We start from the raw sequence: 15441 nt of genomic DNA on the forward strand, positions 1-15441 counted from the left end.
GTGCTTCACTGTGTTGCCAAGAAAATTAGGGTAAAAATCTCATCCATCGCAGAAACCTTAAGTGCGTGCTACGGCAAACTGGAAGACTTTTGAAAGACAGTCACTTCAGCAGTAAAAGGGTATAATAGTACTGCAGGAATGAAAATGGAAAATCTGATCTGTTAGTGAACTTGTGGAGGCCGATGTTCATGTGTGGTTTGTCAATGCTGTTTCTTCTGGCCACTACAAAACATTTCCTGAAATTAATGAGTGATCCATTATGAGGAGTGGCTGGTGGAAAATGGCATGACCAGAGCTATTCACCAGTTCCACTGTACCTGCTCAGCATTATCATTACCATCAAACACAACTTTTCAGTGGAAGAAATTTCTATTTATGCAGGGAGGTTTCTGGAAATCAGAGTTAAAGTTGGAATTATCATGTGGTTTTGATAATTATGAGGTTAAGAGAGACAGGGGTGTGCGGAGAAAAAAGCCCGCACAGAAGCTAGAGAGGCTTTACACAACTTCAAATACCAAGAAACCAGTAGCTGGACCTAAAAGAGAAAGTAGAAATGTTTTGGGGAAAACCTTCTTAACGTTTTCGAGCTCAGTTGGAAGAATAAAAAATTAGGATGGAACTATTCAGATATCAAATAAAATTAGAGTGGATTAGACTGAATCAGTGAATTTAACTTTATTCACCATTTCTCCGCAGTCTTTTCTCCATCTCCCCAGCTCCCTCTGCTGTTACCAAGTGGCTATTGCACCTGTCTACTCCGGCTCCACTGAATCAGCCTCTGACAGAACTCGGGGGGATAAAGGAAGCCTCTCACACACTGGCAGTATCTAAAATTAATATTACTAAAACGTTAGACATTAGTAAGGATTACAGTGTGTCTGATAATAATTTGTTCCCTCCAGACTCATTTAGAAATATCTATATACCACAGATTGTATCATTCAACAGACTATATCCTTCCTTTAAGTTTCTTATTTTAAAAAGGAAAACTTCCACAGAAGTAAAAAGATCACAGGAGTAGATGTGTTTTCTAACAGCTTTCTTCTAGCCTAATCGGAATCTACAGCGGCCTGTTCCCGGCATCTTTGTTATCCAAATCTTTTACTGCAGAAACAACCTCGGGTTTAGTACTGACCTTCATTTTGGCTGGGGTAGCAGTGACAGAAAAAGAAATTTGCTCATTCTTTTCTTTCTACCGAAGTGCATCACAGGAAACGCATCAGAAAATGGCAGGGACGCCTTGGCATTCCCTTCTCTTTGTGAATGTTTGCAAATGGCACCAACTGCAGGCAGTTTGACAGCCATGGGAATGCATAACCCACACGGGGAAACAAAAATGCAGAACGGGAAATAAACGGAAAACACCCGCGGAGGCAGACTATCTTTCTAATGGCTTTAAAAGGACACCGCAGATAGGAAATGTAATCGGTATTTTTAAATGTTCAAGTAAAAAGAACCTTCCTATATTACACCTACCCCATTAACGTCACAGCATTTTCCTCCTTAATTTTTTAAATTAACCCTGTATTTGTACTGAAAAACATGAACAGGTTTACAAGCAAGGGAAAGTTGATTGAAGATAAATTACTACAGGGGAGTTTTGTTTCTCAAGCCCAGAATAAACAAACTTTCAATTATTGGAGTTTCCAGTAACTAGCTGAGTGTTGAACTGTGATGTGATATTTGATGCACTGAGAAGTGATTTAGATTTTGTGTACATGTGTGAAAAGGGAAAAAAAAAATCAAAACATTAAATGCATATAAGGAACTGGGCCAGCAGAGGTAGCTGTTGGTACAACAAAATCAACAACTAAGAATTTTTTTTTCCCCAATGAACATTCTACATTTAAAGAAGAAAACATTTTTTTAAACCAGATAGTCACACCTTGCAGTCTCCAGCATTGGAAATTCACTTAGAATTCATTTGTTCCTCCTTTACTGTTTTGCTGTCATTTTTATTTCTTCGAGACTGCCCATTTCCAATTCGTATTAACTGTTCCTAGCTCCTCGCCACCCTGTATTTTTTATCCTCTCCATCAGTATTTTGTCAACATGGAGTTCAGAAAGGATAAATCAACCCCAAATAATCCCAAGGTTGGCTTAAAAAAACAGATCAGATTTATGAATAATAACTCTTCAGAACATTTTCAAATACCATTTGAACCTTTTGTGGCTCCAAATTTTGACTTGATCTCTGAAAGACAGGGTTAGGAAACTTTGAAATGTGGGTAAGCTTACGTAACTTTCGAATCAAGAAGTACACTGCCCCGCTAGCAGTTCCCTTACGGGAACTATCACTGTTAACAGTAGGAAAACATACTCTCCCAGACCTAGGTCTGACGTGGTTACCATACATATATGCCTTTGCTGAAGCTGACAGAGCAGAGAACTTTCAGTCTCCATGAGTATTTTAATAAACACCCTCAAAAGGACTTCATGGGTCTTTCTCAAAATGTTTCTACGCTAAAGGAACATTTCATCGTTGCAGCATGAGTGATTTGTATGTTTTGACAGCCATTATACTTCAGCTAAACATTCTAAATGCTGGACATGATGGCTTCCTGCTTCCGTTTCCAAGATCACAAAACACGGTCCCTTTGGGTGGGCTAACAGCAGGCCTGCAGCCCCACGGCATCCTTGTCATCATCTAGGACTTTCTGCACTCTGACTGAAAGAACTGGGGGCCAGCTCTGTCAGACTGGGTGGAATTCAATTGCCCGTACACAAAATTGTAAGTAGATGCTCTCCAGATTTAGCAGGTTCTAAAGGCACTTTATCTTAAATTTCTTGGAATTTATCTGGCTTCCATCCCATTCTCCAAGGACTGTTTATGCCCTTCACATTTCATGTTTACGTGAAACGCATAAACAGCCCTTGGAACAAGGCCTAAAATCCAGGTCTAAGATCAGTACCTTCTTTGCCTGTCTCTTTGTGCGAGATCTGTCTTCTGCAAATGGCAAAGCTTTCCAGCTCCCCCTGGAAAGAAAACTCAAAACTCAATAGGAGCCGTGATCCAGAATTCTCCTCCTATTGTAAGGAAGATCTCTGTTATTAGTAGCATCTTGCAACTGGTAGCTCCCACCGTTTCTTTTAGCATCTCTTTTGTGTTTCCTAACACTTGCACTCCGAAGTAACAATACGCCTACTGCAGACAAGTGGCCACTTACACAATGCTCTGAACTTGGCAGGTTTGTAGAGGAAGAATTTTAGGTGCCTTGTGTCAGGCAAGCACTCATGATACGGGTACTTCTTTTCAGGGCTAAAACCAAGGACAAAAAGCCCTCAGGCACAATTCTTTATTTCACTGAGCAAACTCTTGGCAGCCGTCTGGCTGCTCTGGATGCCATTCAGAGGAGGCTACCTCCAGCCAGACACTTTATGTCTTGGAGCACCCAACAGCTTTTTGACACCATCTTATGGGCATACTTACCCAGGCAGCTCAGAACATGGACAGAGACAACACATGGTTCTCTGCACCTGCCCATGAATCCTAGGAGAGCCTGTATAGAGAAAGTCTGTATCATGTAGTCAATGTGCTGTAGACTTTGCTGCTCTACTCTCCAAACTCCTGTTCCTCCCTCTGTCCCCCAAAACAGTCAAACAAATTTCAGCTGATAGTAGCATACATGAGTCCAATTTCCATTTAGTTTTCAAACGAAACATCTCGGTGAACATATGAATCACTCAAAATCCTCACTGCTAGTGTTGTTTCAGGGAACTGTGAAAAACAGACTCTGAAGAGCGCATAAACATCTTTAGTTAAAATTAACTCTGCCTGGACATAAATATAAAAAAAAAAAGTCTGGATTTCATCCGTAATGACGCAATTTTAAAGCCTGCATAACTGATTTAACGCCAACCAAGGCCAGGCCTCAGTGTTTGTGAAGTTTTAGAGTTCTTGGCATTTAGGTTTCATACAGTCAGCATCACATATGACCATTTTTTGCACACAGCTCAACAATACAGATGGATAGGCACTGGCACACAGAGCAAAAATAGGTATATTACCAAAGTTTCAGAGGTGCCAAGTATCCCTGCCCTCAGTACCAACGGTACATGAAGGTTTCATTAATTTTAAGGTCAGAAGAAAGCAGAATGACAGTTCAGACTGACCTGCTGCCAGGACAAAAGAATCCTTCCCTTTAATTCTTCTGCTAGCTTAGTATGTTCTAGCCCGCACATTTTCCCAAAGTTACCTATCCTTTTATATACACCAGCTAATGAAGGATACGCAACACTTGATAATCCTCTCAAGTGCAGTGTTAAAATTTTGTTTATACTTTGAAATATCAGCACATTTGGAAAATTCATGCTGTCCTGCTCATACTTCAGTCTAGGTACGTATATTTGGCTATGTATGTATTGGTACGGGCTCTCATGGATCATACTGTGCAACACTACATCTATTTTTAAGAATAACAGCCCAGCCATTCTACTGCAGAACTCAAGCCAGGAAACTACCTAATCTGCTCTCCGATTATTGTTCCCTTTTTTTTTTTTTTTAGAATCTTAAACACAAGAAGGAACTTGCCCTCATGCCACAATTATCTTCTGAAGTGAACATTAGATCTCTTCAATCTTCCTTGCAAGGACTCACAGAAAGAGCTGGAAGATCTAGAGCCAGTAGTTAACTAACAAGAAACTTACTGGGTAGACATAGTGGCATGTCTTGACTGTCGGATCTCAGAATAATCTAGACTGACAGGGTTTAGTCTTCTAGAAACACAGATGTGTTTACTGTTAATGAAAAAGCAAAAAGCAAAGGCATTTCACTCACATAAACTTTTATTATCCTTCAACCTCAGCTGGCACTCCATTTCTCCAGCCTTAGCAGAGTTTTGCTCCCCTAGGTAGACAGGTTTTCAACTGGCTGTCTCTGACTGAAAACATCTAGGCTAGGTCAGATTTTAGACCCAGCCTTTCATTAATACAGTCAGACACAAAAGAGCAGTTGAAATCCTGACCACCTGAAAGGCTGCAAAGCAACAAAAAAAGATCCAGGAGGATTTCCATCGTTTTCTATGTTTGAATAGAGAATCTTTCCTCTGTGGTGATCACTAAATAGTTAAGAAGCAATTAAACTGCACGTTCAAGAAACAGATGCATTATACATTTCAAGCTGTGATCAGAAACATGTGCAACTATTTTTCCGCTTACGAAGCTTGTGGTTTTATCTTCTCAGCAGCTTCAAGGACAGATGGAAGGCTGACTTTGTCTCCAAATTCTTTCTCACGATGCTCCAGTAAAACACCCTAGTCAAAGACACAAGAGAGAAATTCATACACTAGTCTCCCTGCGGAAGATCAACTGACCAGCAACTGAACAATTCCAGAAATGAAACTTTTGGTCTCACAGGAGACATAAAAGCCTCCTAGATGGCCTGCAGTACCTGTCTTCCTGCCCCAATCACATATACTCCTCCCAGGGTGAATCCTTCTCCTTCCAGGTTACCACTATATCCACTTTTCCAAGCACGAAAGAAATTTTGCCAGACTCCAAGGCGGAAGAAGCCTGACATCATCATTTTTCGTCTGCGTGGACCATAGAAGCCCTTCTGCAGGGGAACAGAAAATACCTCAGCAAACAAAGTGAAAAGGACTTTTCCTCCCAAATGAAATTCAGGAAACCAGCCAACCCTGTATCCAAGAAAGGTCGCAACACACAAAAGCTAACCAGGCAGAGCTAGAAAGAAATTGCACCTGAACTAACCTCTTTAACGTACCACCTGACCACTAGTTTCCACACAGCCAACTAGCGGTACTGCCACCATTCATGTGGATTTTAAGCTGATCCTCATGAGCATTTAAGCCCCATGTACATCTACATCCCTACTGCTGACAACAAGGGTGCTTTGTGATAAATGTCTTTTTTCTTATTTTTGAAGCATGGCAATAAAAATGCTGGTAAAGAGATAGCAGTGGTGCCAAGTCCTGAAACTTTATCAGCCATCTAGTTTTTCATTGGTGGTTTTTTGGTTGGTGGTTTGGTTTTTTTTTTTAAATCAGCCTGATTCTTTCACACAGGCAGAGCGGGGAGGGAAAATAAAAGTATCTTCTAGTTGATTTTGAGTATTACGTATTCTTTTTCCTTCAGAAGCCAAATGATTTCTAAATGCGTCTTTTGGGTTAAGGAATAAGCAGGGCTGTGGTTTTGTAGGACATGAGACTGGCAATACAGCATGTGCCAGTGTACTGGGACAAGCCACATCACTGCAATTTGGCCTGTACATCATGAATTAGTTATGTCTGTCATCTTCAGACCTTCACTCACACATCAGAAACATCAGCAAGTCACACAGCCAGTGGAAGAAAGGAATAAGTATTAATAGGCCATATTGTTTACCAGTTAAAGGGGAGGGGAGCAATAATCCTGCGACAGCATGTTACCAGTGCACAGCTACAGAGCAGTCTGTAAGCCGAGCAGGAGAGATACATATATAGAAAAGCAAAGCTAATTAACTTCTTAAACTACAGTGCTACTAAATCCTTTTTCATTCAGACCACATTCTACCTATATTATTTATACAAGCTCTTCAAAGAGGATGTTCATAAGCTTGTTTTTAAACAAAAGGAGAACACCGACTTCACTATACCTTTTCATCCAGAAAGATTTCTCCTTTGAAATAATGCTGAAAATCCTCCACTTCAGTCCCAATCTTCTCTTTCACAACAGCATAGAGAGGGACACCCAGCTTGGACAGCTGAGGTTTCAGAGAGGAAAGCTCAGAAGCCTCCTAAGAAAGGAAAAAAACCCAAACATTTCAGGCAGTCGATGGAGGTTGAAAAGCTTCACCTTGAATTTCAAGAGCATCAGAAACATAAATAAATTCTCGCTTGAGGTGCAAAACAGAAACAGACCTGTAAATCAGACATTTAAGCTAGCTCTACTCCTAAGCAGGTCTTCATTAGATTTACTAAAATTCTCTTCATTAAGCACGGACGAAGGAGATTTTTTGGGCATTTACTGGGTAAAACAGTAAAATCCTGAAGAAAACATATTTTTAACTCAAAACTGTAGATACACCTTGCCTGTGCTAGGGCTTCAACTATCTTTTGAAGTGTTTACAGAACAGCGGAAAGATAGTGCCTGCACACATCACTTAACTTTCCCCGTGAAAATAATCAGGGAATTTCTTCACACATCTTCAGTATCCCAGAAGCAACACTGCTTTTTCTGGTGTGTAAGAGTGTAAGGTGTCGCCACTCATCCGCTGGGTTTTTTGTTCTGCTGAAGGAGTCTCAGCTCCCACAGTTTGTACAAAGGCCTCCGAGGTTTCCAACAGATCAGAGTGCACACTGCAGATATGCTTCTTCTCATCTCCAATGGAGAAAGGTCATTTTTACTGGACAAACTCCCACAAAGAACTCCCCACTTTAAAAAATGGACACAGTTTACGCGAACACCCTCAGCCACCTAACCGAAATGCTTTAACTCAAAGGCTTGCGGGGTATCTAGAATTTACTGAGTATCAAGCAGCAGGCAGATAGGGGTGAACAGCCAGGAGGAAAGACATTAGAGAAAGACTAGGTGAAAGGTCAAGGGCAGCTTTCCAGTTCACTACCCTCTGTCTTTTTCAGAGGAAATGAAAAAGGATGAATCAGCATCACAAGCAAACACCGAGTAGTGAGTGCGAGAGTTAAAGGATCGTAGCTTACACTTGTTAGATCTTTCCCCACTTTTCTGTTCTTAAAGATCTGGTAACCATTTTCTGTTTTCCCTCGACAAAATGCCTTATGATCTTCCTAAAAGGGGGGGTTAATAGCAATTTTATCTGGGATTTTTTTGTATAGTTCAAAACTCTCATTATCAACAAAACAAACAAAAATGTATCACGACCTAACACGTCCGAGAACTGATGTTTCAGGCTAGTGCAGTGGGGTGCCCTGTAAGACCAGAAATCGCTGTCTCTGGAAAGACAGCGATACCATCAAACCTTCATTAGCATTTTGGAGAAAGGCACTTCAGCAGTTTGGTGGGGTTTATTTTGTGTCTCCTGGCTTGGCTTTTGGGAGGGGAAAGAGCAGCAATAATGTAAGAGCATAGTTAAGTTTTGAAATTCTCAAGAGAGAAGACTTCAAGCAGCATCTTGGGACTAGACCTGACTTGTTTTTCTTTACTGCTATTTAAAAATGATACAATAAGAGAAAGCAAAGAAGTCTATTTTTGTGGGCAAAGTATAGCACATAACAGCGGTACAGCCTTACAATGGGGCTGTGACCATTTCATCTACTCTGTGAAACTGTTTTGTTGTTTTTGTAAAAAGCAAGACAAGCACACCCTAGCAGAATACTTCCTTTCTCCACCAAGGCAGGGACAACCCAAAAGAACAATTCCCATTTCAGTTTGTCTCTGGTAGTTCAACTATGGCTCTTCTGCTACTTTAGACTGCTTGAGTTGACAGCTACAATATTTAGCAAGCCCATGGCACTTTCACAACGACTGGAGCACTGGATCACTACATGGCTGGATCCAGACCATGAGGTGTAGAAGTGTAGTCCTGTTAAACATAGTCTACCTTAAATAACAAAAAAGGAATCTGATGATTTAGGATGCAGATGATAAAGATAAAAGACTCCGTATTTCTTAAGTCTACAGGCCTCAGTTCTCAAGGATCCAAAGATATCATTCCAGTAGGATTTGTGACATCCTTTGCAGTGGATAATGGAAGCACGTCCTCACCACTGCTATCAGGTCGATGATCTATGAGGTAGAACGGCCACTTTTCAATCCCACCACTGTGTCCACAGAAGTCTATATTCCTTCTTGGTGCTGTCAACAAGGACAAAGTTCAACGTCCTTTCCGAGGTGTCAGAGAGCAGGAAGCAAGTGTATTTTGTCTCTTGCAAAACAATAAAAACCTACTGCCTGCAGGTTAACATATATGGCAAGTCACCTGTATTAAACCATTCCACCAGCTCAGAGTCTGTGACAGTGGGGAAACAAGCAGCTTTCACACTATGGAGAAACATTAAGGGACCAAAAAAAAGGGCAGCTGAACTGTTTTTAGGAGAAAGGCAAGAGTCAACTCACAAAAATGCTTTGAGTATACAACAATCAAAAATAATTTCAGTTTAGACAATTTTAAAACTTTTTCAAACACTTTCACAGTTAAAATACAAAACAATTCTTTGCCCTAATTAGTTGATCTAATTGAGGCAGTGTGACTGCCTCTGTTAAAAATTTGAAGTTTTGAGCCAAAAATAAGAATTAGAAAATTGAATTTCTCTCTCATTTTTTTCCTGAAAGAAAAAAAACCACAATTCTTTGAATTGGGCTCTTTATTTCTACGTAGGAAGTTAGCATTAAAAAAAAATAAATCATTAATGAATTCCTGTCTGACCGTATGCGAAAGGCAGAGAGTCAGGCACGTAGCACATTCTCCTCCTGCCTACGCTACACCTGTTCAGAGAGCAAAGTATTTTAATCTTTAACCTTCCATGAATTCTACACATACTTAAGCAGTTACTACTGATGGGAGCAGATCCCTTAATTAAGTGGTTGCAATATTAATTACTCCATGTTACAGAGTGAGTAACAACATAATAGCTATTTTTCCCCATAGCTATGAGAAAAATAATGGCCAACGTGCAAGTTATGGCTGTTCCCAGGCACACGGTACACTCAAATCGTATTTTAAGTGTCTCCTCTCACCGCCACCCAGGGAGCCTAATGCCAACTTAAGGATCAAATTTTGTTTCCCCACCCACCTTGTTATGGAACAGTAACTCCTTGTCTTGAGACTCCTTACCTCGCTGCCTCACATTCAGCATCCAGAACAGCGAGGGACTCCCCTTTGTGCACATCTCTTTTTTGCTGATGAGCTTTATCTGATGGCTTTCTGCCAGTCCAGTCTTGGGCTGCCTTTGACCAGAGACTACCTGGCTCACAGAGATTTATTTTGGACACAGGGAATGCAACTAGCTCATAAGACTCATTACCAATTGGATTTTGTGTAATCTCCCATCCTAATAACCATAGGCTAGGTCCCTGGCAGATGTAAAAATTGTGTATCCATCGCCTTCAGAAGGAAAATGCTCAGGACCTAGACTACACAAACGAGCTGCAAAGAAAACTAAGTATGCTGCTAGCTGGCAACCAGTTTGGGCTAGGAAACAAGACCTTTCAGATACTTTAGATGCATTTGATGACTGCCCTATTCACCCCCTCCCTTTATTTAAAGGGAACCTATGCAAGTAGAGCTCAACTCTTCCTAATTAATCCCCAAGCCCAGCAAGTACCTCTCTGCACAAAAATCATCCAGGTCTTCGCACAGCCATGATCACTGCACCATTCTTCTTCCATAGTTCACCTGCTTTGAATGTTCTTTGCTCTGTTTATACAGGAGAAACAGCATCAACAATAATATCAGCTATTCTTGTTTATAATGATTAATGCTTTAAGGACCAACACAAAGCACTGCAGAGAATTCCACATTCAAGTACAGTTCTATCAGAAAAAAATTCTGTATGCATAACAGGGTATTATTGCTTCATTGATTTTTAGAAGTGTGTCATGTTTCATCCAGAAATAATCGGTTTCGGTTGTTTTTTCCTTCACCAGAATTATCTGCTATCAAGGGCACCCAACTTCGTATTATAACTAGGAAACACTAAGAAAAACTCTTCCAAACCTGGCCTTACAAAGGTTCTTATAAAAGCCCAATTATCAAAGAATGTGGGCTGAAACATCCAGAATCTTACCTGATCCCAAAGTTTTTAGCTCTATCTCCTCTAAAAACTCCAACGTAGCCTTTTCTGGCTTGGACAAAAATATGTCAGTGTTAGCAAGGACGATCCCTGTCACAGCTGCACCAATGGCTCCAAGACCAATGGACCACATGCCCATGGTGAAGATCCCGAAGTCGGGCAGGAAGGAGATTTCTGGAAAGAGAAAGAAGAAAGCAGCTCTAACACCGGACATCGATGATGCCAGACAAGGAGGAACTGGATTAAAACAACAGCTGAAAGCTCACGTGGATATTTTTGGTTTGACTGGAGATGATCTGTATATTTATTAATGTACTGAACTGAGTTTTAGAAGATCTAGATTACGTTCCAGTTCTGCGCCTGACCCACATCAAAAATATTAACAAGATATTATTACCTTTTCCTGCTACCAGACTGACAAAAACATTCATGATTAAATTGCTCAGATGCAATGGGGACAAAGATGATTGAAGTATACATGTGTAATAAAAAGCCTCTAACAAGATGACCTCTGTGTTAGCCAGTAACTTAAATTATTACATTAAGATAGTGGTTTCTTTAAAAAAATAAGCATTTGTAGATTAAATGGGGTCGTCCCCCCCCAATCTATATTAAACAGTGAATTTTACAAATATACCACAGAAGACTTTAAAAAAAAGTAATAACCTATATCTGGTTCACCGTAACTGGTGACCTTTCCCGTTCCTTAGAGTTCCACACTAGAACCAAGGCAGGCACCAAGCCAAAATTAGAGCTTATCAGTCATGCCTGCAGACAGAAATATGTAGACTTGCAACCATTTTATGAGACACAGTGATCCAACATTCATGCCCTGGACAGCACCTTCTATGTGCTAACCAATTTCCACTCTTGCTAAAGCAGGAACGACATCAGGAACAAACAACTTCAACTCACACCCATCAGTTAGAACTGATAACATTGCGATGGAAGCCATTACATATGCTTCCTCGAGTCTTAAAGTACAAACACTGCTTGTTGTTACCAGTGACTCTAGTTCAGTAGCAATTTTATTTAACCACCATCCATCCACACACACACCCCCCCCCCCACCCCAATCCTGCCCTTTGCACATGTTTCACAAGCCTGGAAAGGGCTGACAGCCACCTTCCAGTGAGGCAGTATCAGTTATGAGGATGTAGGAAAGCACACTTAGCCCTGCCTCGTGGACACAATTCAAGATCCAGCTCTGAGCAACAACTGGTACAAGAGTCACTGGAGTTTTGGCAGTATAAGAAGTCACTGTACACTTACATCACAACAGTTATGTGTTACAAAGGGCTGTAGATTTGCAGTCACTCAACTTCAGTATTACACAATACGGAGAATCAAACTTTTTCCAGAGCCATCTGCAAAACCCTATTCCCTGACAGACTGTTTTGGTAGATACTGCAGTCTGTATATACTTTTGTATGGGAGAGGGTTTTTTCCCTCATAAATATAGGAAAATACTACCATTTTGAACTGTGACTGGCAATAAACCAGAGACGCGCATAATCTTTATCCCCACAGCTAGCTGTTGCCAGAATTCAGTAAGAACTAGGAGTAGCTCCTTGCTTTTGTGTCAGAACCACAGTGCCTAGAATGTTCTGGGAGAAAATCCCTTTCCATCCTTAACACTAGCTCCAGAATACTACTGACAAACAAATACAACCACCTGCCTAGCTGCTGCAACAGGCAGAAAACATTTTGAAGAAGAGATCGCTTTGATCTTTTAACAGCGTACTTGGTTCCAAGGAAGACGGTATCGCAGTATCTAGAAACGCGAGTAATCCATGATCCCAAGCAGGAAACAAGGCCAGTTTACACAGACATAACGCAGATAACAGAACAGATTCTACCCCGTTTCACCACTTATTTCTAACCAAGGGAAACCTTCCTTGACCATTATCTGCTTTCGCTACGCACTTTTTTCAAACATAAAGTCAAGACAATTTTTTGATATCTGCCTCTGACTCGTATCAGAGATCATCCCGATCCCAGCCTTTGGAAGGACCAAAATGTAACTCAAAATGTATTGCTGTAATGCAGCAACATCCTTGTGTTAAGACTTAAAATCTCTGTGGCATACCCAAAAGACTATAGCCCTGCTCCCTCCTAGCGTTTGATTATCCAACTATTCTTTGGACTTGAATCTTGGCTGGTCAAGAACTGTTTTTCTCTTAATTCTTAGTTATGAGAAGGGGGGGGGGTGGTAAAACCCAAGTATTAATCCCTTGTGCATGTCATTTGCATACAAAAACGTTGCCAAATTTTGGCAACTGATTCATGAGTAATTCTCACATACCTTTTTATTTTTATTAGCATTATTATTGTTGTTAGCTTTACTAGCAGTGCTAAAAGCCAGCTTCCACTCAGTTGTAGTTGATAGAGAGGAGATCATTAAGCTTAGTCAACACACCTCTAGTTTAATTGGACTCTTTGGTCTCTACTCAGTGACAAAAAAAACCCTATTCAAATATGCAAGTCTTTTGCTATTTAAATAAATAGGGGAATGGAAGAAGCAGCTCTACATGGTGATACTGAAATTCCTCCCCTGCTAAGCAAACACCATAGTGAGCCACTTTGAAAAATACGTTTGGGAAACGGCAGCCGGGATTATGAAAATATTTGCTAACAAGGCAGGCTGAACCCTTACACATCTATGTCACTGAACCCCAAATGAAGAGACTAAATGGAAAACAGCTGAGCGTTTGCAACTAGCAGCTTCATTTCTGTTTAGCTGTGTTTATCAAGGAAACCTGAAACTCAAAGTAACTTCACAACCCTCCACCCCACCTTCAAATACAAACACCACTGCCTTGTGATCAAACTCTATGAGTTTTTAAACATCACCCGACAACCCACAATAAGAAGATACAACAAAGCATCCCGTTAAGCCATAATCCACGAGGAGAAGATACAAGGGAGCATCCCGTAAGCCTTTAACATTTAGGTGCACGCACTCACCAGAACCCATGCAGCCTGCGGGAGCATCAGCCACCACCAGCTCCCCCTGAATGCGAGCGCAGGCAGGAGAGAAGACAAACTGCGCTGCCCCGGGTGACGAGTGGGCAGGACTAGGCAGGAGTCCAGCTCTGGAGCCTTTGCCTTGCGGCCAGGACCTGGCTCTCGGCGCCTCTGAGCAATCCGTGCCAGAGTCGCCCTGCGGCGGTTACGAAAGAGCAGCTGTCCAATCCATGGCACCATTGTTTTAAAGGTATCTTAATCATTCAACTCCTTTTTTTTTTTTTCTTTTTTTTTTTAAAACCGAACACATGGTTACCCCCTTTATGGGGTGGGTGGGTGCAGGGAACGGGAATTACAGAAAGCCTTTCTGAAGCTGGGAACACAGCACTGAACTTCTGCATGCTAAACTGTGCTTTTCTGTAGAACTGTGCATTTTTATAAGTAATATTTTCCCTATGTTTCAGTCTCTTCTAACACCCCCCGCCTCTCCCCCAGCCCCGCACTCCAACAATACAAACAACCCTGGAAACAACTAAAAAGCCATCACAATGCACAATGTTAGAAAAAAGCTTCAATATAGAGGCTGTACTGGTGAATTAACCCAACTAACCCAGCGTTTCTATGCTAGGCTACCTGCTTTAGTGGCAACATCCCCTCGCTAAAGAGCATCATTTTCTCTGGAATCAGATCTGCAAGCTCTCAGCTCTGCTAAAACCTCCAGAGAGGAATGAGCACTTCTCTTTACAGAGAAGTTTCTTTGGAAGAGGCCAAAGAAAAAAGGAAAAACATCTTTTTGTGTGTTTTTGCGGTGACCACAAGAGACCTCCAAGGTAACAGTGAGTTATTTTATGGTCTGCCAGTACTCTGCTAACCAGAATTTAAACAAGCTTTGTCTTAATCCCATCATAAGTGCCAGCTGATGATCTTCACTTTGTGTCAAGACCACTTAAAACATGGTTTTCTAGACATCTCATTTCCCTTCCACCCACAACCAGAGAAAAAATTGTCGTTAAGAGGATAGCTCTCCTTAAACATTTATTTTAGCAGTGTAAACAGGACCCATTGCAGCTGTGTCAAAAAAAACTGTAAAGTCTGTTTTCAAGTTGCCAATAAAACTCAGGGTAGCACACAGATTTACTTACATACTTTTCCTAAGACGACAGCTGAGCAAAAGTGGAAACGCTCGGTGGGCACTCTCACAAGCTGGACCACACCAGCACATACACCCTAGTCTAAAATGGCTTTGACCATTGCTTATTCTTCCCTTCTCTCCCACTCCCAACTTCCCCAAGACATTCCGTATCGAGCCTAAAAATCTTTCAGAGCTTTGTCATAACTTGCATATCCCAAACATAAGTTGAGCTGATTATTTTTTATGAGACATTTCCCCCAGAAATGAGTCATATGATTACAAATATCTTTGTACTCTAACTCCTATAAAGAAAATTTACAATTCACAATAACCTGGTAACATGCTCGTCAAGATTTCATGAGCTTTTAAATACCAGTAAGGATTACAAAATACAGCATCCTGACCGATCTTCAAAATGAGCCCCGCTTTAAGTGGGGATTTGACTGGAGAAACTTCAGAGGTCCCTTCCAACCTAAATTGTCCTTTAAACGCCAAAATCAACGCACAAAGAAGCCTCCTAACATTTCTGATGGCACGAATGTAAGGGACTTTCACAACACGAGGGACTTCTTTATTTTCTTTTCACCATTGTCAAGAGCCTGTAACAAACCATTCCTTGTGTCGAGAATAAGTCAT

The 15441-nt window shown here is 41.1% G+C and overlaps 1 protein-coding gene across 1 annotated transcript; it reads right to left on the minus strand.

Annotated features, from left to right (window-relative positions):
- Positions 1 to 4767: 4767 nt before the first annotated feature.
- FAM213A (family with sequence similarity 213, member A) lies at positions 4768 to 13763 on the minus strand. Its single transcript, XM_009332680.1, is given in 6 exon segments — positions 4768 to 5252; positions 5390 to 5554; positions 6593 to 6733; positions 10239 to 10330; positions 10701 to 10880; positions 13674 to 13763. Coding segments are annotated over 6 exon segments (687 nt in total). The 5' UTR covers positions 13684 to 13763; the 3' UTR covers positions 4768 to 5153.
- Between the last annotated feature and the right edge of the window lie 1678 nt (positions 13764 to 15441).

This window comes from Pygoscelis adeliae, unplaced genomic scaffold (genome assembly GCF_000699105.1).
Source record: "Pygoscelis adeliae isolate BGI_AS28 unplaced genomic scaffold, ASM69910v1 Scaffold269, whole genome shotgun sequence".
NCBI lineage: Eukaryota > Metazoa > Chordata > Aves > Sphenisciformes > Spheniscidae > Pygoscelis > Pygoscelis adeliae.